The sequence below is a fragment of the Bombina bombina genome, chromosome 1, assembly GCF_027579735.1.
Source record: "Bombina bombina isolate aBomBom1 chromosome 1, aBomBom1.pri, whole genome shotgun sequence".
Lineage (NCBI taxonomy): Eukaryota > Metazoa > Chordata > Amphibia > Anura > Bombinatoridae > Bombina > Bombina bombina.
The window spans coordinates 329,847,659-329,869,998 of NC_069499.1; the positions used below are offsets into that span (position 1 = coordinate 329,847,659).

The 22,340-nt window shown below is 39.3% G+C and overlaps 1 protein-coding gene across 3 annotated transcripts in view; it reads left to right on the top strand.

The window, feature by feature from the left end:
- Window positions 1–22,340, top strand: part of SMARCAL1 (SWI/SNF related, matrix associated, actin dependent regulator of chromatin, subfamily a like 1) — a 440,164-nt gene that overhangs the window by 14,950 nt on the left and 402,874 nt on the right. For all 3 annotated transcript variants that reach the window (XM_053698110.1, XM_053698109.1, XM_053698111.1), the window contains exons 4-5: window positions 2,628–2,882; window positions 3,991–4,041. In XM_053698110.1, coding sequence (XP_053554085.1) covers window positions 2,628–2,882; window positions 3,991–4,041 — 306 coding nt within the window. The remainder of the gene's footprint in view (window positions 1–2,627; window positions 2,883–3,990; window positions 4,042–22,340) is intronic.

Consider the following 22,340-nt stretch of genomic DNA (forward strand, 5'->3'; position numbering starts at 1 on the left):
GTGTTTGCGAGGCGGGAGTGCGGCGGTTTAAGGGTTAATACATTTATTATAGTGGCGGCGATGTCCGGTCGGCAGATTAGGGGTTATTAAGTGTAGGTAGGTGGCGGCGACGTTGGGGAGGGGCAGTTTAGGGGCAATAAATATAATATAGGTGTCGGCGATGTTAGGGGCAGCAGATTAGGGGTTCATAGCTATAATGTAGGTTGCGGCGGTGTCTGGAGCGGCAGATTAGGGGTTAATAATAAAATGCAGGTGTCAGCGATGTCGGGGGCAGCAGATTAGGGGTTAATAAGTGTAAGGTTAGGGGTGTTTAGACTCGGGGTTCATGTTAGGGTGTTAGGTGTAGACTTAGAGAGTGTTTCCCCATAGGAAACAATGGGGCTGCGTTAAGAGCTGAACGCTGCTTTTTTGCAGGTGTTAGTTTTTTTTCCAGCCAGCTCAGCCCCATTGTTTCCTATGGGGATATCGTGCACGAGCACGTTTTTCGAGCTTACCGCTACCGTAAGCAACGCTGGTATTGAGAGTTGAAGTGGAGCTAAATTATGCTCAACGCTCCCTTTTCTGAGGCTAACACAGCCATTCAGACAACTCTAAATACCAGCTTTGTCTTAAGGGTGTGCTGGAAAAAAAAGGAGCGTTAGCACCGAGGGTCTTTACTGACAAAACTAGGCGTATAATTGTTCATGTACCACCTTTGACACGTGTTGGAGACTTGGCAAGATTACTTTTGCAAAAAGAAGCCAAATGGCATTGCTTTTTGCAATTGTTTTTGTAACATGTTGCATTTGTTTTGCAAAAGGATTAATATGTTTTTTGCAACATGTTGAATACATTTTCCAATCGGTCGTCCTGGGTCTCTATGGTAATGATCAGAGGACAGGGATAGAATGGTGTTTTGTGACAAGGTGTTTGTTAATTTGTTTGCTATTCACAGATTGTTTGATGACAGGCTAATACCCTGAAATTTAAAAAAGCAGTACAAGACTGCAAGAAATGTACACATTGAAGCACTCAGAGTCCCTTTATAGTGAGCTAGACTAATGAGAAAACACGTGGCAGATATTCAAGGAGAAAAATATTAGTTAAAAAATAACTTTTATTTGGGCAAATTAAAAAAATGGACAACACAATTAAAAACACAGGATTGTCTTCTAACCTAAAAGAAGGTTAAATTGCGATGGTATGGTTACCCCTATAGGATCACTAAATTGCAAATCACTGGGCTGGAGCTCCTATTATATACATGGCGATTAGGCAACACTTATAATTAAAAGACCTAGGATGAGGCTGTTAATCCATAGACTTCAAAATAATTTGCTGTGTATACTCAATATTCCCTATAAATATAGCGGTCCTAGCAGTATAGTTGAATCAAGTTCTGTCTGTATATATTAGTGAGTGATTATGGCACATTGTGATGTTCCATATACATGGGGAGTAAATCATATAGACCTTTTAAACAAGACTTAAATTAACCTAGGTATATAAATCAATCTATTTCAACTTGATTTAAAGTAGGTTTATTATATGTTCATTTTACCACATTACAAGAGTATTTTTTGCCCCAGTGGTGAAGATGTTAAATTAGAGCAATATATGATTCCAATAAAGGTAGAATACAATGTAACGTCAAATCTATATTGATAATTTCTCCAGTACTTCAAATTGAAATGCCTAATAGATCATTATTATTAATTATAAGTGCTGCCTAATCGCCATCTATATAATAGGAGCTCCAGCCAAGTGATTTGCAGTTTAGTGATCCTATAGGGGTAACCATACCATCGTGATTTAACCTTCTTTTAGGCTAGAAGACAATCCTGTGTTTTTAATTGTGTTGTCCATTATTTTAATTTGCCCAAATAAAAGTTATTTTTTAACTAATATTTTTCTCCTTGAATATCTGCCACGTGTTTGCTCATTAGTCTAGCTCACTATAAAGGACTCTGCTTCAATGTGTACATTTCTTGCAGTCTTGTACTGCTTTTTTTAAATAGTAGCCAGTACACACAGCACCTATTGTGATATACTATACAACAGGGTAGAAGGGTATAATACCACTTCTTACCATTAACTTATCTTCCCATTGAGTTCCCTTTCACTTCCCAAGTAGTGCCATTGGGCTCCCCTTTTCTGCTAATACCCTGAAATGTTACGGTTAGTAATAAACAATTTTTTAAGAACATGGCAAGTATTTTTTGGAAACATTTCTGTATATGAAGTCATTATGAGCACCCCGAGCAGTTGCCTTTGAATTTAGACTGTAGGTCTACTGTGTCAAATGGATCTTGGAGTCCTCTTACTTATGGTGGTGTATGAGATTGCATTAATGCAAACTAATATTTCTACCTTAGTGAGAAATTTAGAGAGTGAAGTAATCTAGTTTCTTGATGATTATAGTTCTATTGATAGTGCACTGTTCTATTTGCTTATGGGTACTCTTATATCTACGTAACAAATACAGGAAGCAAGTGTTTACATGGACCTTAGGATTGCTATGTGTATTCCTAAATGCTATAACCTGTGAAAAATTGATAAATGTATTGATTTCCATTAAATTTGCTCTACACCTGTACTTTTGCACCGACCAGCATGTAAGAAACCTAAAGCTTTATTTGTGTTTTCAGTGAGTGAAGTTCAGCAGCTAATGACAGTAGTGTTAAAGCCTCTGGAAGGAATGGAAACTCTGGAATTGCCCTCTCGTCCCCTCACCTCAAGCAGTGGAATTAATGCTCTGTTGATGATGTGCAACAACTGGCAGAGACCCAATGCCACTCTTAGAGGCAGGTGTTTGCTTATCTCCCGTTCCAGGTTTGAAATGGAAATTGGATATCATGCAGATATCATTGCCTTATTCAAACAGATGGAGTCAAGAAATTATGGTAAGTCCAGGGGTCTGATTTTTATTTTGTTTATATTTAACACACTGTCTTCTGCGTTGTGTAAAAATAATCGTAATGCTTCTTCGTTCAGAAACCTCATTTAAACTAAGGATCTGCTATTCTTTGTAGCAAACAGAAACCTACATTAAAGCACCAAGGAGTCTTAAATTGCTTCCTCTGCTTTATTGCCAAGAATATAAGACATAGCTTTGTGCCTTACTTTGTATCCAATCCAAATTATTTGACTCAAGTGTATACAGAAATAATAATCTAATAGTAATATCTGAGATGTGTTTTATTATAATCCTTTTGTTGCATTTTTATAAAAGTACAATATAAGAAATACAAATTACAAAGTAAAATACAATTTCATAATTTATAGTTATTGGAATAGCATTTACTCTTTCTATGTGTGAGAACTGGAGCTTAGTAACTTAAAAAATACATTAAATGTGAGAACATGTTCCAGTTTCATCATGCTCCCCAGAACATAAAAACTTACAAGATTAAGATAAGAGATACAAACAAAGGCCACTAGCACAACCATGCTAGCATTCTAAGCTAGATATGCTTACTAGAGGTAAATTGAAATCTTTGTTTCACAAGGGTGTTTAGTGATGGGGTTTCCCCATTCTATGATAACGGAAAAAAATCTACTCATTCTAAGTTTCACAATACATATATAAGTCAAACAGAGCTTAGAGAAGTTGGATGGTTTGATGGTTGATGTTGCATTAAGAGAGAGACATGTACACATGCATAGAAGGATAGTGGAGCAACAGGGGGTGTCACACATAAATAACTACTTAGCCATGAAATGATTTTATTCTTACAAAATGTGAACTGTTGTCTATGTTGACTAGGTCACAATGTTTTTACTTTTTTTTAGCACTGTATTACATTAAGTTCTTTTGAGTTTTTCAGGCATTAAAACATACATACTAATTACACATACAATGTTTTTGAGTGCTGCTTAGCATATAAAAAATCTGGGTACTCATGAAACTGCAACATTCCAATTTTTTTTGTAAATTTTGATTATAAGAAGTATGTTATGAACATCTTTATTTTGCACAGAAAATATACAGACATGTTAATTTGCTTTCAGATACAAAGACTAGAAAATGGAGTTTCCTGCTGGAAGACTATCAAAAACTAAGTAAGTTTTTTTTCTGTTTTTAAACTTTTGATTTTTTAATACATTGTTATTAATAAAATATATATGTGTATGTGTGTGTGTGTATAATGTCATGAATACATCATGATTTAGATGCTAACGGGTTAATTTTCTTTAGCTTGTGTGCTAAAAACATTTTGTTTTTTCAGAAGAAATGTGTTGCTGTGTTTTCCCTTAGATAAGCCAGAACCCCTAATAAATAGTTTCTAAGTCCCACTTTACCAAATGTTATTACATATCTATTGAGGCACCAAGTAAGTAAAAATGTCAGCAGAAGAGACAAAAAACAGTGCCCTCTACCCAGAGCCTAGATAACGTTGATCAGAGGACACTAGTACTTGAGACATGCTTTTAACCATATTATGACAGTAGATGATCAAAATATGACAGCCATGTCATATATGGTACCAAACTATTTCTTATGATGTCACTGAGAAATTGCTTATATAGGTGTATGCGCTGAATATGTAAAACAGAAGTTATAAGATGTTCTATAATTTTAGCCAAAGAGACTATGAATTTATGACATGTCAGAAAAATAGGGGAGTGGATATTTCTGGTCCCTCTGTAAGAAGGTTGGGTCAAGCAATTTGATATCAGAGAAACGGGTATAAAATTTTGTGTTTAACAATACAAGTTGTTCATTCTACATGGGAGGCTGTATACCAAAAGAGTGAATTACCATCTTTCCTGGCCAATCTCCCTGGCAAAAATATCTAAAGTTAGTAAAGTATTGGATTCTGTTATTTCTTTCATGTAATTAGCAAGAGTCCATGAGCTAGTGACGTATGGGATATACATTCCTACCAGGAGGGGCAAAGTTTCCCAAACCTCAAAATGCCTATAAATACACCCCTCACCACACCCACAATTCAGTTTTACAAACTTTGCCTCCTATGGAGGTGGTGAAGTAAGTTTGTGCTAGATTCTACGTTGATATGCGCTCCGCAGCAAGTTGGAGCCCGGTTTTCCTCTCAGCGTGCAGTGAATGTCAGAGGGATGTGAGGAGAGTATTGCCTATTTGAATGCAGTGATCTCCTTCTACGGGGTCTATTTCATAGGTTCTCTGTTATCGGTCGTAGAGATTCATCTCTTACCTCCCTTTTCAGATCGACGATATACTCTTATTTATATACCATTACCTCTGCTGATTTTCGTTTCAGTACTGGTTTGGCTTTCTACAAACATGTAGATGAGTGTCCTGGGGTAAGTAAATCTTATTTTCTGTGACACTCTAAGCTATGGTTGGGCACTTTATTTATAAAGTTCTAAATATATGTATTCAAACATTTATTTGCCTTGACTCAGGATGTTCAACATTCCTTATTTTCAGACAGTCAGTTTCATATTTGGGATAATGCATTTGAATCAATCTTTTTTTCTTACCTTAAAATTTGACTCTTTTTTCCCTGTGGGCTGTTAGGCTCGCGGGGGCTGAAAATGCTTCATTTTATTGCGTCATTCTTGGCGCGGACTTTTTTGGCACAAAAAAATCTTTTCTGTTTCCGGCGTCATACGTGTCGCCGGAAGTTGCGTCATTTTTGACGTCCTTTTGCGCCAAAAATGTCGGCGTTCCGGATGTGGCGTCATTTTTGGCGCCAAAAAGCATTTAGGCGCCAAATAATGTGGGCATCTTATTTGGCACTAAAAAATATGGGCGTCGCTTTTGTCTCCACATTATTTCAGTCTCATTTTTTCTTTGCTTCTGGTTACTAGAAGCTTGTTTATTGGCATTTTTTCCCATTCCTGAAACTGTCATTTAAGGAATTTGATCAATTTTGCTTTATATGTTGTTTTTTTCTCTTACATATTGCAAGATGTCTCACGTTGCATCTGAGTCAGAAGATACTTCAGGAAAATCGCTGTCTAGTGCTGGAACTACCAAAGCTAAGTGTATCTGCTGTAAACTTTTGGTAGCTATTCCTCCGGCTGTTGTTTGTATTAATTGTCATGACAAACTTGTTAATGCAGATAATATTTCCTTTAGTAATGTACCATTGCCTGTTGCAGTTCCTTCAACATCTAAGGTGCAGAATGTTCCTGATAACATAAGAGATTTTGTTTCTGAATCCATCAAGAAGGCTATGTCTGTTATTTCTCCTTCTAGTAAACATAAAAAATCTTTTAAAACTTCTCTCTCTACAGATTAATTTTTAAATGAACATCATCATTCTGATTCTGATGACTCTTCTGGTTCAGAGGATTCTGTTTCAGAGATTGATGCTGATAAATCTTCATATTTATTTAAAATGGAATTTATTCGTTCTTTACTTAAAGAAGTACTAATTGCTTTAGAAATAGAGGATTCTGGTCCTCTTGATACTAATTCTAAACATTTAGATAAGGTATTTAAATCTCCTGTGGTTATTCCAGAAGTTTTTCCTGTTCCTAATGCTATTTCTGAAGTAATTTCCAGAGAATGGGATAAATTGGGTAATTCATTTACTCCTTCTAAACGTTTTAAGCAATTATATCCTGTGCCGTCTGACAGATTAGAATTTTGGGACAAAATCCCTAAAGTTGATGGGGCTATTTCTACCCTTGCTAAACGTACTACTATTCCTACGTCAGATGGTACTTCGTTTAAGGATCCTTTAGATAGGAAAATTGAATCCTTTCTAAGAAAAGCTTATCTGTGTTCAGGTAATCTTCTTAGACCTGCTATATCATTGGCTGATGTTGCTGCAGCTTCAACTTTTTGGTTGGAGACTTTAGTGCAACAAGTAACAGATCATGATTCTCATAATATTATTATTCTTCTTCAGCATGCTAATAATTTTATCTGTGATGCCATTTTTGATATTATCAGAGTTGATGTCAGGTTTATGTCTCTAGCTATTTTAGCTAGAAGAGCTTTATGGCTTAAAACTTGGAATGCTGATATGGCTTCTAAATCAACTCTACTTTCCATTTCTTTCCAGGGTAACAAATTATTTGGTTCTCAGTTGGATTCTATTATCTCAACTGTTACTGGTGGGAAAGGAACTTTTTTACCACAGGATAAAAAATCTAAGGGTAAAAACAGGGCTAATAATCGTTTTCGTTCCTTTCGTTTCAACAAAGAACAAAAGCCTGATCCTTCATCCTCAGGAGCAGTTTCAGTTTGGAAACCATCTCCAGTCTGGAATAAATCCAAGCCTTCTAGAAAGGCAAAGCCTGCTTCTAAGTCCACATGAAGGTGCGGCCCTCATTCCAGCTCAGCTGGTAGGGGGCAGGTTACGTTTTTTCAAAGAAATTTGGATCAATTCTGTTCACAATCTTTGGATTCAGAACATTGTTTCAGAAGGGTACAGAATTGGTTTCAAGATGAGACCTCCTGCAAAGAGATTTTTTCTTTCCCGTGTCTCAGTAAATCCAGTGAAAGCTCAAGCATTTCTGAATTGTGTTTCAGATCTAGAGTTGGCTGGAGTAATTATGCCAGTTCCAGTTCTGGAACAGGGGATGGGGTTTTATTCAAATCTCTTCATTGTACCAAAGAAGGAGAATTCCTTCAGACCAGTTCTGGATCTAAAAATATTGAATCGTTATGTAAGGATACCAACGTTCAAAATGGTAACTGTAAGGACTATCTTGCCTTTTGTTCAGCAAGGGCATTATATGTCCACAATAGATTTACAGGATGCATATCTGCATATTCCGATTCATCCAGATCATTATCAGTTCCTGAGATTCTCTTTTCTGGACAAGCATTACCAGTTTGTGGTTCTGCCGTTTGGCCTAGCTACAGCTCCAAGAATTTTTACAAAAGTTCTCGGTGCCCTTCTGTCTGTAATCAGAGAACAGGGTATTGTGGTATTTCCTTATTTGGACGATATCTTGGTACTTGCTCAGTCTTTACATTTAGCAGAATCTCATACGAATCGACTTGTGTTGTTTCTTCAAGATCATGGTTGGAGGATCAATTCACCAAAAAGTTCATTGATTCCTCAGACAAGGGTAACCTTTCTGGGTTTCCAGATAGATTCAGTGTCCATGACTCTGTCTTTAACAGACAAGAGACGTCTAAAATTGATTTCAGCTTGTCGAAACCTTCAGTCACAATCATTCCCTTCGGTAGCCTTATGCATGGAAATTCTAGGTCTTATGACTGCTGCATCGGACGCGATCCCCTTTGCTCGTTTTCACATGCGACCTCTTCAGCTCTGTATGCTGAATCAATGGTGCAAGGATTACACAAAGATATCTCAATTAATATCTTTAAAACCGATTGTACGACACTCTCTAACGTGGTGGACAGATCACCATCGTTTAATTCAGGGGGCTTCTTTTGTGCTTCCGACCTGGACTGTAATTTCAACAGATGCAAGTCTCACAGGTTGGGGAGCTGTGTGGGGATCTCTGACGGCACAAGGAGTTTGGGAATCTCAGGAGGTGAGATTACCGATCAATATTTTGGAACTCCGTGCAATTTTCAGAGCTCTTCAGTCTTGGCCTCTTCTGAAGAGAGAATCGTTCATTTGTTTTCAGACAGACAATGTCACAACTGTGGCATACATCAATCATCAAGGAGGGACTCACAGTCCTCTGGCTATGAAAGAAGTATCTCGAATTCTGGTTTGGGCGGAATCCAGCTCCTGTCTAATCTCTGCGGTTCATATCCCAGGTATAGACAATTGGAAAGCGGATTATCTCAGTCGCCAAACGTTGCATCCGGGCGAATGGTCTCTTCACCCAGAGGTATTTCTTCAGATTGTTCAAATGTGGGAGCTTGCAGAAATAGATCTGATGGCGTCTCATCTAAACAAGAAACTTCCCAGGTATCTGTCCAGATCCCGGGATCCTCAGGCGGAAGCAGTGGATGCATTATCACTTCCTTGGAAGTATCATCCTGCTTATATCTTTCCGCCTCTAGTTCTTCTTCCAAGAGTAATCTCCAAGATTCTGAAGGAATGCTCGTTTGTTCTGCTGGTAGCTCCGGCATGGCCTCACAGGTTTTGGTATGCGGATCTTGTCCGGATGGCCTCTTGCCATCCGTGGACTCTTCCGCTACGACCAGACCTTCTGTCGCAAGGTCCTTTTTTCCATCAGGATCTCAAATCCTTAAATTTAAAGGTATGGAGATTGAACGCTTGATTCTTGGTCAAAGAGGTTTCTCTGACTCTGTGATTAATACTATGTTACAGGCTCGTAAATCTGTATCCAGAGAGATATATTATAGAGTCTGGAAGACTTATATTTCTTGGTGTCTTTCTCATCATTTTTCTTGGCATTCTTTTAGAATTCCGGGAATTTTACAGTTTCTTCAGGATGGTTTAGATAAAGGTTTATCCGCAAGTTCTTTGAAAGGACAAATCTCTGCTCTTTCTGTTCTTTTTCACAGAAAGATTGCTAATCTTCCTGATATTCATTGTTTTGTACAAGCTTTGGTTCGTATAAAACCTGTCATTAAGTCAATTTCTCCTCCTTGGAGTTTGAATTTGGTTCTGGGGGCTCTTCAAGCTCCTCCGTTTGAACCTATGCATTCATTGGACATTAAATTACTTTCTTGGAAAGTTTTGTTCCTTTTGGCAATCTCTTCTGCCAGAAGAGTTTCTGAATTATCTGCTCTTTCTTGTGAGTCTCCTTTTCTGATTTTTCATCAGGATAAGGCAGTGTTGCGAACTTCTTTTGAATTTTTACCTAAAGTTGTGAATTCCAACAACATTAGTAGAGAAATTGTGGTTCCTTCATTATGTCCTAATCCTAAGAATTCTAAGGAGAAATCGTTGCATTCTTTTGATGTTGTTAGAGCTTTGAAATATTATGTTGAAGCTACTAAGTCTTTCCGAAAGACTTCTAGTTTATTTGTTATCTTTTCCGGTTCTAGAAAAGGCCAGAAAGCTTCTGCCATTTCTTTGGCATCTTGGTTGAAATCTTTAATTCATCTTGCCTATGTTGAGTCGGGTAAAACTCCGCCTCAAAGGATTACAGCTCATTCTACTAGGTCAGTTTCTACTTCCTGGGCGTTTAGGAATGAAGCTTCAATTGATCAGATTTGCAAAGCAGCAACTTGGTCCTCTTTGCATACTTTTACTAAATTCTACCATTTTGATGTATTTTCTTCTTCTGAAGCAGTTTTTGGTAGAAAAGTACTTCAGGCAGCGGTTTCAGTTTGAATCTTCTGCTTATGTGTTTCGTTAAACTTTATTTTGGGTGTGGATTATTTTCAGCAGGAATTGGCTGTCTTTATTTTATCCCTCCCTCTCTAGTGACTCTTGCGTGGGAAGATCCACATCTTGGGTAATCATTATCCCATACGTCACTAGCTCATGGACTCTTGCTAATTACATGAAAGAAAACATAATTTATGTAAGAACTTACCTGATAAATTAATTTCTTTCATATTAGCAAGAGTCCATGAGGCCCGCCCTTTTTTTGTGGTGGTTATGATTTTTGTATAAAGCACAATTATTCCAATTCCTTGTTTTATATGCTTTCGCACTTTTTTATCACCCCACTTCTTGGCTATTCGTTAAACTGAATTGTGGGTGTGGTGAGGGGTGTATTTATAGGCATTTTGAGGTTTGGGAAACTTTGCCCCTCCTGGTAGGAATGTATATCCCATACGTCACTAGCTCATGGACTCTTGCTAATATGAAAGAAATGAATTTATCAGGTAAGTTCTTACATAAATTATGTTTTTTCCTTTTTATTTTTAAAACTGTTTGCTTGTGTATAATTTTATTTGTTATCATCTTTTTATTTAAAATGCACTGTGCATCATTTTTCGCATAATAAATATTCACTTATAAGATTTTTGCCTTGGTCTAATATTTGAACCACGTTACTGAAAGAGACTGGTAATATTAAGGCTGTGTTTTTAGATTATTTTTGCTAAATTGTATTCTGGGATTTAATTTATAAGTCTGGGTTTCCTTAAGATTTCCCCTATAATAAATCTTAAGTGGTGGCAGCTTAGAGATAGTTTAGTGTGGGTGGCATTAAATGGGAGTTTGGGCATTTTTTCTAAGTATAGGACAGACTAGAGATTGTTGTTAACCCTTGCACCCACTGAACTAAGTCACAGGCTTTCCTGGAGTGGCTAGACTGTGACAGATTAGTTAAAGTGAAAAGTGTCTGTTAACCCTTTCTGTGCCAAACAAGTGACTGGTGCAGGGTTGGTTAACCTTGGTCGCCACAATATAAAATATATAGTTATTTATATATGTGTTATATACATATTTTTAAGGGATCAGTTGCTGCCCCATGTGTGTAAGCTTTATCATTTTCCAAGTAATATAAATTTGAGTTGTGTTGGGCTGTATTGATTTTTTTTTTGTTTTCATATACCTTTAAATAAGGTATGGTGTGCCTATGGATTACTGTAGTGAAATACGTCTTTTATTATTTCTTTGGTATATGAGCATTTCCTCATTTAAAATTACTTATATACTTCTGCCTTTCTTTAATTTTAGGTATGAGATGGTACTTTTTACAGAGACTGTTTGTTTGTTTTTATGTTGAAATTATTTTTATTTTGTCTCCATAAAGCAATTATACAACATACAGTAAGTACATCCTGAGAGCAATAGGCACATTGTCACAGACGATGTATTACCCTTAGTTGTTACAGAAACATTTTATATATATTAAATGTTGAAGAGAAACATCCAAAGAACTTTGTAAATAAACAAAACCATAATAACCAAAATAGAATGAAAAAGAGAAGAAAACAGACCTAAAAAAAACAAAATTAAGAAATCCAAATAAGCGAATTGTGATCAGTGTTTGTGATTTGAATTATATTTCTATTTGACGTCTCTGAAATCATCTCCTAGCTTAATACTATCCAGTATTCAGAATAATTATGTCTTCTTAAGCCCCCTATTTGTAGCACCTATTACTTGTCCCCTGATGAATCGTGCATAATCCAATAAAACCAAATTTTGTGAAATTGTTCTATGTCTCCTTGTATCCATGCCACCCTCTCAGACATAATGTAAATATCCTTTATCTTAACTAGTATTTCTCACCAAGTCGGGGGGGCCTTCCTTCCAATGCCTCGCAGTCCTACCACATATGTCTATAGGAACCCTGTTCCCCACACCCTCTGTAGCATAGTTTAGATTTGTTGAGAGAATAATGGGATGTTCTCAGGGGAGTAAGGTACCACCGAAATGTTGTTTTTATGCAATTTTCCATGAGATCTGCACTGATTAGGCCCTTGCAAGAGTCAAAGAATAACTGGCCCCATTCATTTTTTTTGAAGATGGTCAGTTCCGTCCTCTTCCCATATTAATGCTATAGGTGATTTGGAGGTATGGTGTATGTCCTGAAATGCTATATATAATTTAGAAATAATACAATTCTCCCTGTTCGGGTTCAAGCATATTTTCTCTAGGACTGTAGTTGGGCGTTTGCCCAGGGTTATCTCATATTTGTTAAGGGCTGAGGAAATTTGGAGTTGCAGGAACCGCATAATTTTTCCTGTAAGTGAGTGAATGTGACTATTCGAGTGATAAAGTCTGCAATCCTATATAGCCCTTTATTAGCCACTTACTCACTAGTCTATGTGTTTCCTTTGGTAGTAAGAATCAGAGCGGTTTAACCCATGTTCCTGATGCAAGTAGTTCTGAGTGTTTGGTTATCAGTTTCCAATGTGATATGGTATCTGAAGCCGAGGATAGTCTAAGTACATTCTGAACTGGTGCTTTCCCAGAGTCCCACAAGGGATCATCTGTATTGTCTATTCCCATAATGTCTGTCTCAATTTTTGTCCAGACAACGTCTTGTATTGGTTTGTGAAGAAGTGAGGCTTGAGCTTTTCTGGCTGCTAAATAATAGTCCTGTAAATTCGGTACACCCACTCACCCCAGCCGTCGGTGTCTGGTTAATATATGTGAGGCTATCCTTGCCCTACCCTCTCCTCGCAGGAAAGAAATGAGGTCTGATTGTAATTTTTGGAGTTCAAGGGAGGGGATTTTATTCGGGAGTGCTCTAAAGAGGTATAGGATCCTCAGAAGTACATTTATTTTAATAGATGAGAGGCGGCCATACCACGAAAAGGTACCTTTTCTCCAGGTCCTCAAGTCTCGTCTAATAAAGTTGTAAAGTGGGATGTAATTTAATTTGTATAAGCTATCATACGAGTCTGAGAGTTTGACCCCTAAGTAAGTAAGAGAGTCTTTAACCCAATTAATATCAAAGTTAACTTCTATTAATTTTCTAGTGTGGGGGGGGGAATGTTAATGGCAATGCCTTGCACTTATCAACATTCACCTTGTATCCCGAAATCTTAACAAAGTCCTGTAGGACCCGGTAAAGGCTAGTTAGGGAGTATAGCGGGTTTGTCAGAGTTAGCAAAATGTCATCTCGAAAAAGCGAGTTTGTATTCTTGAGTTGTCAACCGTCACCCCTTTGATATCTTCAGTGTTTCTGATGGATGCCGCCAAAGGCTCGATGCACAAGGCAAATAGAAGGGGTGATAGGGGGCATACCTGTCTTGTTCCATTTTTAATATCACTGGTCCTAGATAGGTAGCCTGCTGCACTGACAGTGGCTTTTGGGGTAGAGTATATGCCCTTGAGTGCCTGTATAAATGGGCCGCTAAATCCCATTGTAGAGAGTGTTATAAACATGTATTTCCAGTCTATGCGGTCGAACGCCTTCTCCGCATCCAAGGATAGAAGCAGAGAAGGCATCCCCTGTTGTTTCAGGTATTCTGTCAGGTCTATCATTCTGCGAACATTATCAGGGGCTTCCCTACCTTTCATAAAGCCTATTTGATCTGGGTGGATCAATCGGGGGAGTATTGCCTGGAGTCTGTTTGCTAGGATCTTTGTTAGGATCTTGAGATCCTGGTTTATCAGGGAGATAGGCCTGTAGCTCTGACATCTAGCAGGATCCTTCCCCGGTTTGGGGATGACTATGAATTTGGCTCTAAGTATGTCGGTAGGGATGTCAGTTCCTTGCATTATGTCATTGCAAAATTTCTGCAAATGAGATACCAAAGATATCTTAAATAGTTTATAATATTCGCTAAGTAAGCCATCAGGGCCTGCCGCTTTGCCCGATTTTAAGTCTTTAATTACTGGGAGGATTTCTTGTGCGGTGATCTCAACATTAATGGTCTCTCTTTTCTCTGGGGCAATAGTGTGAAGTTTTGCATGTTGTAAGAATTGTCAGAAGTATTTGCGTTTGGTCTTTATGGTTAACTTTTAGTCCGTCATATAGTGACTCATAGTAGCTAGCAAAGGTGTTAGAGATATCTTGAGGGTTTGACGTCTGGGTTCCTGTCTGCGTATATAGTCCGGGTATTTTCATCCTATTTCGTAGTTTATTGGCTAGATATCTATCTGGTTTGTTGGAATATAGGAAATAATTAGCTTTTAGTTTTTGAAGAGCTCTCATTGCGGAGTCCTTCAGAATTTTTGTCAGTAGTGTTCTTTTAGTTTAATGAATTTGAAATGTTGTGCTGGATTGTGTACCTTTTGTGTTGGGCTTCTAGAGTCGTGATATCTAGGTGAAGTTGATTAATGGTCTTATTCGCTATTTTGGTGATCCTAGCTTTTTCTTTTATCATTATTCCCTGAATGAAAGGTTTATGTGAAGCCCAAGAGTTAATTGGGTTGATTGTGGTGTTTTTTTATTTTATTTATAAATTTTCTTAATTGAGATCAAAAATATAATACAGCCAGTATATATTCAACACAAACAATAAATCTGACAAGTCGTATCTAAATACCATACAAAATAAGAAGTGCACAAGTATACAAAGAATGGCATGTATACATATAATTAGTAATTGAAAACATCCATATAGTTCTTCATCAATCTCAATCATGTAGAACAAATATACCGAAACCATAAAGTTAACAACGTGCCTTTTTATTGTATTTATTCTTTATAGTGGTCCCCTAAGTTATGTCCAATCTTTCTATACCGGGGGGGGGATGCAGGCAAAGGAAAAGGTAGGGAAGAGTGGTTAGGGATTCATATAAAGAAGGGGGTGGGGGAAAATTAGGGAAGAGGGAGAAAAAAAAAAGGGGGTAGTAATGTACTCATATGAACTGCGCTGTCTCAGATTACAATATCCAGCCTGTCTTAATCTCTCCATTTAATTTCACCTAACTCTACAGAATTTGGAACCAATCTGACCATATCGACCAATAATCCTCCATACGTTCTAGGGAGCTTTAGACAAATTTCTCCGTTTTGGTCAAATAATGTATTACCTCGCAAACATCAGAAATTGAGGGCGGTTCAGTTTGTTTCCAAGCCCTGGCAATACATAGCTTGGTTGCGGCTACTACATAAATCACAAGTTGTTTAGTGTACTTAGGTAGCCCCTCATCAGACATGGAAGAGAGCGCACCGAGGTGTCAGTGTTATGTCTATATTTATGGAGTGTAGGAGTACTTCCACATCTCTCCAAAGAGTACATATCTTTGGGCAAGTCCACCATATGTGTGGGTCAGAACCTGACCCTCCACATAGTATCCAGCATACTGACGAAGATCCCACAAACATTCTAGACAACCTAGTAGGAACTCTGTACCATCTTAACATAAGCTTGATATATCCTTCGAAAATTGTCACACAGTGAATTGTTTTCTTCGTTAGGATCACCGCGGAGCTCAGATCTAAGTCCGTTATTCCTAGCTCCAACTCCTTACACCACATTTTGATCTGACCCGGGAGGCCTATCGAATGATCTTTCAGTAAGGATGATTGTGGTGTTTTTATTAAGAGACCAGTATTCCTCCATGAGTTTCCCCACCTCAGTATGGAATTGCGTGTTTTTTAGAATGGATGGGTCAAATGTCCACGATTTTCGTTGTTGGAAGTTAATTATACCTGTCATAGTTAATTGGACTATTGAGTGGTCTGACCAAACGCAAGGGTAGATATTGGAGGTAATAATGTTGGGGAGCAGAATCTGACTAGTCCAGATATAGTCCAGTTTTGTATAGGTGTTATGGGCATTTGAATAAAATGTATGATCTGTTGTGTTGCCATATAGTGTTTCCCATGTTTCTAGTAAGTTATGATCGGACATTGACTCTCGTATTGATTTTACTATTGATGACTGCCTAAGTTGTTTGTGTGTGAGTTTGGTGTCTCTTCTAGTACCTTGGGTAGTAATATTGATGTTAAAGTCACCTCCGAGTATTATTCTAGAGACCATTGTGTCAGCGTGTGAGAAATGTGTTGAAAGAAAGAGTGTTGGCCTTCATTTGGAGCGTACACATTACATAAGGTGACTTTCGTGCCTTGTATGCGACCTCTAACAATAAGGAATCTCCCCTCAGGATCCCTTAAAATGTTGTCAATCTCAAACTGTAAGGAGGAGTGTATAAGGATCGAGAATCCTCTCTTTTTCTGTGGAAGTGAGTAGGGAATTGTCTGTGCCAAAATCTAGGGATCAGGGTATGTGTGAAGTGTATCTCCTGGAGGAAAACAATTTTTGCTTTCAATTTAGTATATTGGTTAAGTGCAATCTTGCGTTTAACAGCTGTATTGAGACCTCTCACATTATGTGAGAGTACAATTAAGTCATGAAACATGGGATCTGAAAGTGTTGTCGCTCCTTATGTCGTCAGTCATAGGGGAAAGCAAAAAGGGTCATACGGTCTGGTAGCTGTAATCTGCCTGGATATCGGCTGTAAACCACATAATCACCTGATCAAAAACAAACAAAATTTTTTTAAACAATTTAAGCAGAAAACAGTAAAAATATGGGTTAAGAACCCAGATATTAGACGTGCGTCTAAATTTTTTTTACCATAACTAATTGTGCAGTAAATCAGCTTAAAACATCTAACATAAGAACAAAGTTTAACCAGTGTGAAATTAAAGCATATGCAAGAAAGATTTAAAAAAATATTGGGGATTCGTTTTCCTATCCTCTTTCTTGCGCTCCTTATACCTCCTAACAGTTTTCTCCCCCCCTAGGTCTGAAGGAACATCTTGTATCCGAGGGCTCGTGACCCTCTATGTTGATAAAGGTAGTCTCTTTATAGCAAAAGTCAATCACATACATATATATTCAATGTCTGAATGTATTGTGTATCTCCCCACGTTCTAGGGTAGTACCTTATCTCTAAGGGCCAGGGGGAAATGTCTTAGTTTTATTGTCTTCTATAACTGGTGAGAGTATCTCACCTAAAGGCAAAACTTTTAAGGAGAAAAAAAAGGAAAAACAGGAGATCAAGTTCAAGCATTTATACTCATCTGATCAGCGAGCTGTCTCTTAGTTGGTTCGTGTTTCAGCTACATTCTCACTATGAAGATCAAAAGCCTACTTTGGCCTCTTCTTCTGTACCGTAGTCCATTTGGCCCTTTTGTGATTCTTTTCTCTTTGTGGGTTGGTGTCCTTGTCTAAGTCCCGATCAGGAGGGGGAAGGTCTGGGGGTTCCAGGTTTAGGTAGGAACAAATCTCAGGAATGTCTTGACGGTTTTTGATTGACATTGTCCTTCCTTCATGTTGTATGAGTAAGGCGAATGGAAATCCCGTTCTATAAGGTATTTTATTTTTGCGGCGTAGCAAAGTTAAGGGTCTCATAGAATACTGCCTCTGGAGTGTTCGCACACATAAGTTCTGATAAAATTTAATTACTGTGCCCTGAAACTTAAATGTTTGATTCTGTATTGCCGCTGAGAGGATTGCTTCTTTGTCTGGAAAACGCAATAGCTTAACTATAACGTCTCGGTGGGTAATCCCTTTTAGGTTTGACTTTAAGGGCTCGGTTTGCTCTTTCAATTTGGAAGTGATCCTCCTCATTGTGCCCTGTAATAGCCATGAACAGTTGTTTCAGGTATTCTGTAAGTCAGGTGGTGCTATGGATTCCGGCACTCCTTCGAGCTTGATATTGCATCTTCTAGTGCGGTTTTCCAAATCCTCTAATTTGTCTTGGAGGTCTTCCAGCTCTTGTTTGTGATATTGGACTTGCTGTGACACGTTATCAGTGGCTTCCTCTCTAAGGTTTTCATTTTCTTCAAGCATGGCAACTCTCGTGCCTAGTTCTTGCATATCTTATTTTAGTTCCGCCAGGCTGTTAGTCACTGTAGATTGTATGGAATCTAATTTTGCCCACATTTTTTCAAAGTTCATATTGATATCTTGTTTGGATACCAGATCTTTCAAATCTGCCTTTGTGACTGGTGTTAGGTCTGCTGCGGTGGATCCATCATAGAATGATTGGTCTGGAGTCCCCTCTACATCTGATTCTGGAGGTTCTAGAGTCTTGTCTCCTTTAGATGGTTTAAAAAACAGGTTAGTTGCTGCTAGTTTACTAGCATGAGGATCCTGTGCCATGTGGGCAGGCAAGATGGCGTCTGCACTTCCTCGGAGGAAAATAAAAATCTCCCTTAATGTCCTCCAGTTCTTAAGGCATGCTAGGCAGCTGTTTGAGGCACCGCTCCTGTTCTGAAGCCTTCACCTAGCAGAGTAATGTTGTTTCTAGTAGATTATAGTGAACTGGGCACCCTTTGTTCACTTTACTGCACGGAGCTCTTGCATTATGCGACCATCTCCATCTCCGTTTGTTTTTAAAGGGTCATTTGACACTAAACGCATTTTGTACACATATTAATGAATTTATTCCCCCGCCCTCCTAGTCATGGGTGACTTCTCAGTCCTAAACAAAGTACAAGCATACATTGCAGATATTGTGGGTTCAGTTCTTGACTACCGCAAATGAGTCACACACATTTGTTTATTTACCGTTGCATAAAAAAAAGTTTTGTTTACACTATAGTCTAGTTTATTAAGTGTCCAATAGCATTATGTCTAAAAAAAACAATCTACATACCTTAATTAAACAAATAGTTTATTGCTAAAAAATGCTAACCGTCATCTGAGCTTAAATACTCCCACTTCCCTCATCCCCCAGTCATTCTTTGCCTTTCGTCCCAGGAGGATGGCAGAGAAGTGTCAGAATTTTTTTTGTCTCTTATGGAGGGTACTACTCTTCACAATTGGACAGGAGTTTTAAGTAGCCGTATAAGCTTCTCACTAAGGGCCTGGGTAAAAGTTAGAGACCAGAGATGCAAGGAGAGCTCTCCTCTGCGACACCATCCCGACTCATATTAACAGCTCATACATCAATCGTCGTTGACAAGTTTCGCAGACTGCTTTCTTCTCTCAAGTCCATGTCAGGAGCGATGCTATGACCTGTCACACTTGAAGGGCCGTGTTCCTGTTCCACGGCATAGATTCTGGTAAGATCGTTTCATTTTTATTATATAATGTTAACACAGAAGACAGGGTCACAGTGTGGCGCCTTTTATATTTATAGAATCAAGGGTTAATATCTCCTTAGGGGGATTATTGAACAGGGGGAATAATAATCTTATGTGTTTATTTGATTTTATGCTGCTTTATGTGTGAGATGTTATGGGCTCTTAGGCTGTTATGGAATATACAGGTTTCACTTTCACTTTGAGAGCCATGCAGCTTACAAGCTTGGCACGCTTTCTCTCATAGCAGGGACGGTCCTGCATTGTGCACTATGTGATTCATTCCCTCCTTCGTGACTATCAGAGAGGAGTCATACATCTCTGTACTGTCTGGGTCATAGGAAGTGGTGAGTGCCCCAGCCATTTGGGTATAGAGGTGCCGTTATTTTATTAAAAAAAAAAAAAAAAAAAAAAGAGGAAGTTTTATCTCTCTAGTTCTCCGGTTATTGCACTAGTGATGGATGATTTGGTTTCTTTAGAGACCTCTATTCCTAAAGAGCAATTCCTGTTTATATGGGAAGGAGGCCCTAGTTCCCTCTCTCAATTATGTTCCAGATGCCTTGATAAAGTGATAATATAAAACATGTTTGATATCACGGAGCCGTCCACCTCTGAGGAGTTGTCGTTCAAAGAGGTGCGTACCCTACATTACCCTACATTGTTAGCTCTATACACATGCAGTTTTCCTGTAGCATTGCTGATCCTTCATCTGGAGGGGGCCTTTTTTCTCCAGACATTACTGCGCAGTTTAGACGGCGGTGTCTGCGGCCTTAATGCTTTACCTCCCCTGTTAAGCGCAAGCGAAAGGTTACATATTGCACTTCTTCTCAGAGTACATCAAATAATTTTTGGATTTAACTGATAGGGTTATCTGAGGATGAAGTTCTTTCTGAGACTATGAACTTTCTGGGTCAGAGTCTGCTGCCTCAAAACCTCCAGTTGCGGAGGAACCAGACTTTAGTTTTAGGAATTGGCTCTTCTTCTAAAGGAAGTTTTTGGCGAGTTCAGGAGTTCCAGAGGTCATATTGCCTGAAGAACCTTTATTTCCTAAATTGAATAGAGTTTGAGGACAGGGTGGTGCTTTCCCTTCCCTGCTCCAGTTGTCCCGGGTATTCCACCTTGGCCTGTACAGTTTCCCTGCGGGTGCGACTATCCCTGAGGGTTGTGCCTTTCGTTACAGAATTGCGCGCCTTCGCGGTCTGCTTTTCGAATGGCGCACCTCATTAGACATGTGGGGATGATGTAAGCTCCTGATTGTCCATGTATTGAGATCTTTTCATTTTTTTTATGGAAGATTAGGTCTCCATTTGGCTGGTCCTGCGGTAGGCCTGTGTCTTTTTGGATGTTAACCTACAGGTTACCTTGTATTTTATTTTCATCCGATTGGATGTCCTGTCTGTTTTCCTTCTTCCCCTCTGAGGGGGGATTTATGCGGCTTGACGGTTAGGACCTGGATTGCAGGCTGGTCCTGTTTGGGTTTAGTTCTGTCTGCTAGCTGTTCGGACACATGGTGCTGCTCTGTTTGGCTGGTCCGTAAGAGACGCTGAGTGCTCATGTTATCTTCTGTCTTAAACTAAGCATTCTTGAGGACCGGTGGGTCCGTGAGGCAGGAAGGCAGTCATTTTAGCCTTCAATTTGATTATCTCGTTATCCGGGTTGATCTGGTTATTGCATTGATATCTCCCTGTGGTCTGGTTTTTTATATCAGACGGGGTGTTAAGTTCTCGGATATTGTTTGTTTAAATAATTGGGGGCTCGGTTCTGTTTTCTCCCTGGTGTTTCTGGTTGCTGAGGCTTTACTCAGTGTTTTCCTTTGTGGAGTTGTTGCCAGACTTTTTGGCTCTAAAGCTAGTTTGAGGTTCCTGGGAACTTGGGCTATGTCCTTTTACTTGGACTAATTGACCTGGTCAAGGTTGGCCAGGTTGTCTGAGTGCTGATGCTCATTTTCCCCTCCGGGATATGGTCATTCCCTGTTAGGGGCACTGAGCGTGGTCTCCTTGGGCTCTACTCGGAGCTGGGGATGCTGTGCGTCCTTTTCTCTCTATGATCCTCTGATTGTATGGGGGTGATGTGGAGACCATCCTTTGCTCAAGTGATTTTGGCCTTGGGGTATCCCCTTGCTTGTTGTCCTGTGGGTCTATGGGCTCTAGTGTCGTTGTACGACTATTAATGCTTTAGCTCCTTTGGAGCTTTGGACTTTGGCAAGGGGTGGTCTCTTCCTTGGATTTCCCTTGGTCAGCTTGCTGTGGTAACCTTATGGTTTCACTGCAGTGCAGGCGAATGAGTTTGCAGTGTCTCTGCTGCAGCTATTGCACATTGGATATGTGTTAGCAAGCTAATTCCTTAGGGGGATTTCTTTCACGTTCATCTGCATTGGAGATTGATCTCTCCTTTAGCCTGTGGCTTTGTGTCTTGTGGGTTAGTGCTCTGCCTTTTTGGCCCCATCCCTTTTCTTAGGGTGGGGGCTTATTCTCCTTCTTATGGAGGTGTGGTTTTTTTTCTAGGGATTCTCTTTGATTCAGGAGGTTGGAACTGAGAGTTAACCTTTCAGAGAGTGGTGTTTTTCTCTGGGTTGTTAAGTTCTATCTGGAGTCTTGCTTGCTCCGTGTCGAGACTATGGTGGGCCTTTTGTTAGATTCCTTTGGGTCTACGGCCTTGTCGTCTGTTTCAAAGGAGCCTGGTTGGCACCCGTGCTCTCTTGGGATGACTGGCCATTCTTCCGCTCGTTTTTAAGCTGGTGTTGGGGTTCTTCTGTTCCCCTTTTTCAGACCTGTCGATGCTTGGGCTGGCCCGGCTGGGAGTGGGTTCTGAGATGCGTTGTCATCTTCAGGATCTAAGTTGGCATAGTAGCTAGCTCCCTGGGCTTGCAAGCAGACGGTCCAGGGTTACCATACAACTTCGGGTTCTGGGTATAACCTCTCTCTCTTGGGGGTGCAGTGGGCCTTGTTGAGGTTATGTGCTTCCCCTTTTGGAGCCCTGTGTGTAGGTCTGGAGGCTTCAATTGCCCACTGTCTGGGAGTTTTCTTTTGCAATCTGTGCTCTTGCTGGCCGCTTTTTACTTCTCAGCAAGTATTCTTCTGTGCCATCCTGATGATGGCTGCATGTTCTGGACTCAGGGTTTT